General features: G+C 40.2%; 1 protein-coding gene across 4 annotated transcripts in view; it reads left to right on the forward strand.

The window, feature by feature from the left end:
• The window catches only part of pacs2 (phosphofurin acidic cluster sorting protein 2), a 130,492-nt gene extending 121,066 nt beyond the window's left edge, over positions 1-9,426 (forward strand). For all 4 annotated transcript variants that reach the window (XM_088648839.1, XM_088648841.1, XM_088648840.1 and 1 more), the window contains 6 exons: positions 1,038-1,080; positions 2,161-2,203; positions 2,858-2,993; positions 5,697-5,923; positions 6,747-6,860; positions 8,080-9,426. In XM_088648839.1, coding sequence (XP_088504965.1) covers positions 1,038-1,080; positions 2,161-2,203; positions 2,858-2,993; positions 5,697-5,923; positions 6,747-6,860; positions 8,080-8,198 — 682 coding nt within the window. In that variant the 3' untranslated portion in view covers positions 8,199-9,426. The remainder of the gene's footprint in view (positions 1-1,037; positions 1,081-2,160; positions 2,204-2,857; positions 2,994-5,696; positions 5,924-6,746; positions 6,861-8,079) is intronic.
• The last annotated feature ends 177 nt before the right edge of the window (positions 9,427-9,603 follow it).

The following is a 9,603-nucleotide window of genomic DNA, read 5'->3' on the forward strand; positions in this document are numbered from 1 at the left end:
TGGAATGTGCATCTGCTTTACTGTTACAGGTTTTTATACAGTACAGTCACTTTGCTGGTATAACAGTCTTCTTCATTTATTCTACTGAAAGTTTGCATCTTGCTGCTGGCTGGCTGACAGAATGTAAAGCTGGGCTGAGAGGCTGAGACTGTGTTGTGCATGTTCTTCTCTTTATGTAGATGGTTCCCGATTTTGGCACTGAGGAACTTCTCAGATCGCCCTGAAATACTGTAGTGAAGGGGTGGAGCGTTCTTTCCAAAGAGCCATAGTCCTAGTGATTTTCTAGCTAACGGTAAATTAGCAAGTAATAAATATTGGCAAGAGATTAATAATAATTGGTTATTTTGAGAAATTCATCTCAAAGCCAAGAATTAAGTATCTAAAGCTTGGTTACAACAAAAGATTGGCTGTCTTGGATCTTGGCTGGTCACTCCTGCTCCAAAAAAGTTAAAGAATACAGTTTAGCAGAGAAAGAAACAGATGTTTTACTGCACTAGGAAATTGCAGAAATTTACCTCCTAATTCTGTTGGGCTGCAAACCTGAATCACAATATTAATTTGTCAATGACTTTGGGACCATGTTCTGGAAAAGAAGTGATTTAAGACAGTTTATCAAGTGCAAATTTCCAGAGATCTTGAGAATTATACAGTACAATCTAAAACGGCTGTCATTCTCTTTAAACAATTATTAAAAATAAGATGTCATAACGTCTTTCTGCCAGTACAGATTCTGGTTGGCAGAAGTTGGTAAAACAATGATCTATAGGGAATAGAGCTGTGCTTGTTCAGATGTTTTAGACTCCTGTTAAGAAAAAGGTTGCTGAGTCACCCTTGGTTGAATAGCCTCAGTATGTACAGTACATGTTATCACACACCCTTCATAATGTGTGAATGTTCAGGCCAAAAAGATGGTACTTTTCTGTGGCTCTCTGGAACTTCGATGAAGAAGAGGAAGGGGTAAGGCAGGGATGTGTCTCAGTGTATTTAATGTCTAGCTTTGCTTTTGTCTTGTTTTGTTCTTTGCTGCATCTATTCAGCCCTGATGAAGACTCCTGCCAGAAATTCATCCCATTCATTGGAGTAAGTGACTTTTCTCTCCTGATTCGTGACTTAATTTTTACTTTGTCTCTCTGACAGTCTCTCTGAGCTGCAGCTGTCAGTTTAATGCACTGGCAGGTGATTAAGGATGATTTAGAGAAGAAGTAAGCACAGGCATTGAAATGCAGGAGTAAAAGAGGGACCTGTTGAAACCCGTTTCCATGTAGGTCAGATATATCCTGAAGAGAAGCGAAAATTTACAATTTCTTCTGTAAGATGGGGAATGAGTCTGTGGTTCTGACAGTGGCATGTAGGTTGTTCCTCCATTGGGTGCAGATAACAGTTAGGCCTGGAACAGCACCTCAGCAACTAACATGGAGTAACTAGAATTCAGGCTGGAAGGAACCCGGTTATGGTTTAGTGAGAAGGGGAAACCGGATAGGCAAAGTGGGGAGGGAAGGTGTGGCCAAAGCAGTGGCCTAGAGATACTCGATACTGTTATATTCTGACTCAGATTATAAATGATACAAAGACCCAGCTATCAGGTGGTTAATGTCTGTAGGTCCTCCTGAAGATGGATCTCCCACAACCTTTAGACTTAACCTTGAAAGCTGTTAAATGGTGTAGCCACAGACACCTGGTGAATTGATATACTATATATATATACAGTATCACTAACAATGAATTACCTACTGTAGAAAGAGTATATCATATTGGAAAATGAGGCTATATATAGGAAGGTGCTTAGTCTTGATTTCTTCTGAGTGTGTCCTGATTTATTTTACATTTATGACACAAAAATAATTATAATCAATTGATATTTTCAGTACTTTTTTCAGATCTTAGAATTAGTTTGGCAACTAATTGTCCACAGATCATATCCAGATATTTCCTGAAGGAAGCTGGAGTTCCAGCTTCAGCAATGTGCATTTTCCAGATTTTCACAACTTTGTGTGTGAAAAACAATGCCTCTTGTTCTTGTAAATGCACTGTAATTTCCCCCTCCTCTGGTCTGAGTTTTTCTGTTGATTCTGAGGAAGTCAATTGAGTTAACTGAATGTGAGGTAATCCCTCATTTACCAGTTACAGTCCTCTAACTTTTTGGACTTGTTTGCTTTTCAGGTTGTCAAAGTGGGGATTGTGGAGCAGTCGTCTGCCACATCAGGTGAGATCACATCACCTGTTTCCTTCCTTTCGGAAGGCTTGATGACTTGTACAGTAGGTCCTGAAATGCTGAATCAAGGGCATGGGAAAGGAACTCTCTTCTGAGTTACTGGAGGCCACTCTGTACTGAGGTGGAAGGCCAAGGAGTATTGTCTGAGGCTGGACTACCTTCAGCTACCTGTATACCTCATAGAGAATCAAGATGTATTAATCAGAACGTTTTAAGATTCCAATCAATAGGGTAATTAAAGAGGGCATAAATGAAAGGTTGATTCAAAGACTTTAAATAAAAGTAAGTCAATATAAACCCTTAGAAAATATTAAGGTGCTGTTTAATAATAGGGAGTCTGTATTGAGAATTTTATCATATTGTGAAACATGCTTAGATTTTTATAGTTCCTAATAAAACATTACCAAGGAAAAATATATCGCAACATATACGGTATCTCTGCTTTATGTTATATGAAAAGCATATCTAAAAAGCCTTGGATTAAAGCCTCCAATCAACCATGTTCCCATCTTACATAAAGGAGACACCATTTGTAGTTCACTCAAGACACGGAAGAGGAACCAGTCTTGTTTAATGATTGCCTTGCTGTGTTTTTCTGCAGCCCTGATCTGGGCCTGTGTAAGCATTGCCTCTCGTTCTCTGCAGGCGACTCCGATGACGCAGCCCCCATGTCCGCTGGCCTGCTCTCTTCCACTCCCCCTCAGGTGTCCCCAGCCCTAAAGGAGGCCTCTCCCACACCTCCCTCTTCCCCCTCCGTCAACGCCAGCTTCAGCTCCTACGGGTATGCTACAGCTTACAGCCCCGGCTCCTATCACGCTGTTTCACTGACACTGTAGAGGTTAAATAACGAGCTGCATTATGAGAGCAATGCTCTATAATCAATAATAGTGCTCATTGTTGATTGATGCTAGTCTTAAAGTAAACACCCATGCAGATTTAAAAATATAAGCATGTACTGTATACAAGTAACCGTCACTAGGCAGTTTGAAACAAAACAGATTTCCACACTTGCATCACTGATCTGATTTATTCATGCTCCCAGCAAAACTGGAACAAAAATGATTTATGAACTGCATATTGTGCCTTATAAATGTTTAAAAAAATACAAAATGGTATTCTGTAATCTTAATAGCTTTGCACAGATGAAAGTCATGTTTGGTATAAATAATTTAAGCCCAGAAAACTGTAGTTTGAATTTTTGCAAATCTTATTGTGGCGTTGATTTCATTGAGTCACCTCCTGTAGTGTGCTGTGGGTGGATTTTTGACCTCTCCTCCAGGCAAAATGGCTCTAGCTCCTTCAGGGCCTTTGGTTTCCATTTGTAACCTGTCTTCTTGACTTTGAGCCTCTGGTTTGATTGGATCGAGATCTGGAGTTTTAGATGGCCAGCTCAGAACTTTTGGTCTTGTGTGCAGCTAGCCATTTCTTTATCTGGATGATGCTTTCTATCCTAGCCATGCTGGAATGACTATTTTTGGCCAGGCTGGAGCTTCATGGCACAAAGTTTTGCCAAAATGGCCTGGTACGTGATGGAGGTCATGATTAGCCCTGTCTGAACAAGAGCTTCAGGACCCTTGAAGGCACAATGAATCCAAAACATAACAGAACCTCCGCAGTTGTCTTGAATGGGTTTACACCAAACATAATGTCAATGAGCAGGGCCAAAAAGTCAAATTTTCATGTTATCTGACCATAAGATCAACTTCAAATTGCCACTAAGATATTCTTTGGCAAATTTGAGGTTGCCTCTACTAGTTGTCCGAATTCGGCAAAGGCTTCTATATTGCAATCCCGCCATGAATGCCATGTTTATGCAGGTTTTGTCAAATGGTACTGTAGTTTCTGGGACTTTCTGTCAAGACAAGGACAGTTTGTTGAAAACCTCCAGCTGTTTTCTTTGGATTTATTGCTGTCTGCTAAACCACTTGTCTCTGAGCCAGTGGAAGAAAGATGCACTTACATCCTCTTCCTGGCAGAGTGGCCATACTGTAGTAGACTTAAATGTCTTAATAATGCACAATAATATGGAAAATGGTGAATTCAGCTTTTATGGATTCTTTGCTAGCTAATTCCCAACTTGGGGACATCAAGGACCATTTACCTACAATTATTGGAGATATCTCTGACCCTGTTGAGGATTCTACTGTCTTTCCTGTGTTACTTTCTTTTCATACCCCTGGGAAACAGAAAACAATTTCAGGCCTCTATATCGTTTCCAAGGCTTCCATTGCACTTATGAAGAGCAGAATACTAATGTAGATTTGCTTTTATTAGATTATATTTAAAGGAGTAGGTGTAGAGGAAAGTGTAAGGAATAGGTGTAAGAGGTGTAGAGAGATATACATGTAATTCCTATTTTCTTGAATTCAGGTATTTATTGAAATAATGAAATATAACTTTGCTCTCCACTGTGCTATAATGAATATTGTTTAACATTTTTGACATTTTTAAGTAACACACATTATCTTATCTGTATATAATTGTGTTCTGTGACATTTTGTGTTCCTGTTTAGTTCTGGTATGAATATATCTGGAGGGCGCTATGTATGTGCTCTAGAATGAAATGCTGTTTGTCCAACCACAAGATTACCACAGATAGAACTGTCTTCAAATTTTTCATTTGGCCTTTTGTATCAGCCATTTTTTAAATCTCCTTAGTTGCTGTTCTTATGTACTGATCATATGTCTATGACAAGAACTAACTTAAACTGAAACCTTTGAAATAACAAATATTTTGCTAAATACGCTATTGTTTTTGTTCACAGGTTTAGAAGTGCTGGGCTGATTCTTTATGCACATTAATATTGCCAAATGCAAAAAATAATTTTGCTGCATAAAAATAAGCTACACTTGACGATTGAAAAATACAGTTTGAGTTTGTAAACCTCTAGTTAGAACTTCGACAGACTTGTAACAATTTGTAACAGTGCTCAAAAAATGTTTTTCTTGCCATTTGTGCAAATAAATGTTTAAATTTGGAAACCACAAAAAAAGCAGATGGTATAAATGCTAATATTAAAAGCTTTACTTTCTGGGATTCTAAAACTCTGTCTTTGTAGAGACAAAAGTCATTTTATTTTTATAGTATATTTATCATGTATAATAAGACCTGGCCTAATTGAGCTGAAATAAAAACTTTGTTCTATAATGTAACCAGTGTGGTGGTGATTATGTATATTTTTGCCTTATGTTTTTCTGTGGACTTTAAATCTGAAAATCAGTTAAGGTGCACGATTTTTTACTGACTAGTCTGCACATTGGGAAAATGAATAACTCCGCTTCACCTAACAAGAGAAGAGATTATGTTATCATGCTTTGTTTTTCATAATATTTTTAAGTAGCATTCATCAGAAAATAGCAATACATACTTATATGCATATAGCAGTATGCCATTTGTATTTTTACTGCATTGCCTAGCTCCTAGCAGCTGCAGTGACAAGTGCCTCTCTCCCTCCCCCCATGTCTTTGAACTGTGCTCCTGCAGGTCCCCAGGATCTGGGCAGGGAGAGCTGATGGGGCTCCAGGTGGATTACTGGGTGTCTCCGCTGGAGAGGAAGAGAGAGGTGGAGAAGAGAGACTCGTCCTCTAAAAACACCCTCAAGTGCACCTTCCGATCACTGCAGGTCAGCCGGCTTCCACTTCCTGGGACAGAGAGCTCCCCTCATCCCACCATGTCTATGACTGTGGTCACCAAGGAGAAGAACAAAAAAGGTAAGACCTTGCCCTCACACTACAATACAGCACAGTTACAGCTTACTTATGTATGGTGTATATTTGTGCTGCCTGCATTCAGTACTCCCCACTTAGTGTGGCATAATCTACAATACAAACTGATTTACTGGCTACAACCAAAAAATAGATCATTAATATACATTAGGAAAAGCAGTGGTCAGATACTGTACATTCCTGTGGTTACCTAATAACATAATAACACCCCTTGAATTTGAATATTCACCCTTTATCTGCAGCCTGTCTTTCCTGTCCAATAACCAGTTCCTTATTCATGTCCAGTCAAAGCAATGCATGTACTACTATAAAGGTTTTTAATTTGTTTTTCAAAACAGAATTTTATTTTATTTTACCGCTGACAGGATTTTGTAGCACATACGTGCAGTTAAGGAAGTATCTGAGAGTATCTAACTCCGTATCAACATAGGACCATAAGGAGTTTGTTGTGTGAAGCTGTGATTTTACTAAACAACACCTGTATTATTTTGTATTTCAAACATACAACAGAAGTAGAATAAACTATATAAACAGGTAAAAAGCTGTCTTATATCTCTTAATGGCATATTACAATGTGTCACTCTATGGTAGGCTACAGTAATTAGCTTTTACATCCAGTAAAGCACATGTGGATTTAGGATGTTGTGTTGTTGTCACGATACAGTATATTTCAAATTAGCCATTTATATACACATTCCTCAGCAGGAAATTCAAGTTCATTTTACTAATTCTGCAGTTATACTCAAGTTGATTAAATTTGTTCAAACAAAAGTTTGTCAGTTTCCTTGATTTTGTCATTCTCGTGTAGTCATGTTTCTGCCAAAAAAAACAAAGGACAAGGAGGTAGAGTCCAAGAGCCAGATGATTGAGGGGATCAGCAGACTGATCTGCACAGCCAAGCACCAGCAGACCATGCTGAGAGGTAGGAATCTGCATTATCCAGCAGGAATCCACCAGCCATATCACCCTGCAACTCACAACTGGCAACCCACTGAAGCTAAGCGGGTGTGAGCCTGGTCAGTACCTGGATGGGAGAGCTCCTGGGAAAAACTAAGGTTGCTGCAGGAAGAGGTGTTAGTGGGGCTAGCAGGGGGCGCTCTCCCTGCGGTCTATGTGGGTCCTAATGCCCCAGTATAGCGATGGGGACACTATACTGTAAACAGGCGCCGTCCTTCGGATGAGACGTAAAACCGAGGCCCTGACTCTCTGTGGTCATTAAAAATCCCAGGGTGTTTCTCGAAAAGAGTAGGGGTGTAACCCTGGCATCCTGGTCAAATTCCCCATTGGCCCTTACCAATCATGGTCTCCTAATAATCCCCATCTATGAATTGGCTTCATTACTCTACACTCCTCCCCACTAATAGCTGATGTGTGGTGAGCGTTCTGGCGCACTATGGCTGCCATCGCATCATCCAGGTGGATGCTGCACATTGGTGGTGGTGGAGCGCCTGTAACATTACATTACCTGTAAAGCGCTTTGAGTGGAGTGTCCAGAAAAGCGCTATATAAGTGTAAGCAATTATTATTATTATTATTATTATTATTAAGCACAGACACTGAACCTCGCTCCCATATATATTGATACACACAGACACTGGAACACATTCACATGTACAGAGAATGTGTTCCAGAGTCTGTGCATGTACACATGCCCCAGAGATATTGAAATACTTTCATATACAGTATATACACACACACCCAGAACCCTGCACCACAGACACTGGATCACATTCATATACTCACCATCACACACCTGCACCACAGACACTGGATCACATTCATATACAGTACACACACACCCCCACACACCTGCACCACAGACACTGGATCACATTTATATATACACACCCCCTGGACACTGGAAAATACTCTCACACGCACGCACGCACACAGTTGTATCCTAAACATGTATAAAACACGCAAACAACTAACTCCAGGCAGTAAACACATAAAACGACACATGCTGCAGGCACCAAAGCAGATACTATCAGTGCATACACCCAGGCACTAGAAGCATTCCTTCAAAGTCCTTCTTGTAGGTGAACAATTTTCAGCCTTATGTGGGCTGCTGTATCAGCAGAGTTTCATGTGAGCTGAGCTCTTAATGACTCATTGTACTTTCTGTCTCCTGTGTTCCACAGTGCTTATAGACGGTGTGGAGTGGAACGATGTCAAGTTTTTCCAGCTGGCTGCCCAGTGGTCATCACACGTCAAACACTTCCCCATTGGCATCTTTGGCCACTCAAAAGCCCCCTACTAGCACCCCCTGTAGACTCCTTACAGAACTGCAGACAGTTGACTGCGTGCCAATAGCCTTCTCCCCCCCCCCCATAGCCATTCCTGCCTACAACCTTCTTAATTTATGTCTGCTTTCTTTGTTGGCGTTTTTTTTTGGCAAAGGTCTGGACAAAAAAAAGACTTTAAGAAAGCAAGGCTGTCGAGGGGGAGACATTTCTTTTCTTTAAAAAAAAAATCCCTTCAGACTTTTTATAAACTTTAAGAGGAAAGCATAATGTAGTAATTTGAAATGATTAACTCTGTAACATCACACAGTACAGCCAAGTGAGGATCGGGCCTTTGGGGTGCCTTCAGAGTTGATACCAGTGAATTATTGGTTTGAAGCATTTCACTGTGTGATTAACATCATTAAAACACATTTTTCTCTCATTAGCCTTCATAACCAAATGACTTTTCTAGGATGCACTTCTCCAGAATGGGAAAAATCCCTAGGAAGAAATGAGTCTTTCAGCTTGCAAGGCCAAAGGACTGGACATCAAATTGCAGATGGAAAGTTCTGGATCCCTCTCTTATCGGACAGCAAGACTTTCATAGTTAACTAATGGAATTGCCCACTGGGACCCCTTGTGTTCATCTAAAGGAGATTGTATGTTGTGCAATAAACTGTATATAATAAATGAAGTAGCTCCTGAATGAAGTGACAAGTCTAAGCACACACAGAGGATCGAGGATCGGCCTTGCTCTATCTCAAGAACTGAGACAGGGCTGCAATGACAAACAGCAATGGCAAGTGATTTCCTTTTCAGTGTGTTGGAAAGGAAACATTTTTCCCCTAAGTTACAACTTAAAACAGTTGCAAAATGCATACATAGAAACAAGTTGGTAATAAAATCTTTGACCTCCTAGGTGATTTGTTAAATTGTACTTCTTATGAAAAACATTTTTACCTGACCTGACGAACCTAGGGTGGCACCTGGGGTGGTGCTCCTGTTTCCTCAAAGACTCCAAATATATACTGGGAGGTTCATTGGCTTCTGGGAAAACTGCCCCAGGTGTTAGTGTGTGTCTGTGTGTGTCCTTTAGTGGATGGGTGTCCTGTCTGGGATGTCTTGCCTTCATGTCTCCTCTTGCCTTAGACCCTTTACTTCCCAGGATAGCCTCCAGCTTCCCCCATGATAGTGGTTAGAAAATGAGAGTATGGATGAATGGTTGGATGACAATATGCCAAAAATAAAAGAATTAAAGCTCTTGTTCTAATAGTTAATATTAATTCTAATAAGTCCAACCCTGGTCCTGAAGCGTTTCCATTCAGCAGGTTTTACAGGCAGCCCTTAAATCATCAATTTTTGCTGGCCTGAAGCAATTTAACTGCAATCTGTTAAACAGGTGGAACAAAATTCAGAATATTATTCTTCACTCAGAAGACC

This window comes from Lepisosteus platostomus, chromosome 10 (assembly GCF_059453375.1).
Source record: "Lepisosteus platostomus isolate fLepPlt1 chromosome 10, fLepPlt1.hap1, whole genome shotgun sequence".
Classification (NCBI taxonomy): Eukaryota; Metazoa; Chordata; class Actinopteri; order Semionotiformes; family Lepisosteidae; genus Lepisosteus; species Lepisosteus platostomus.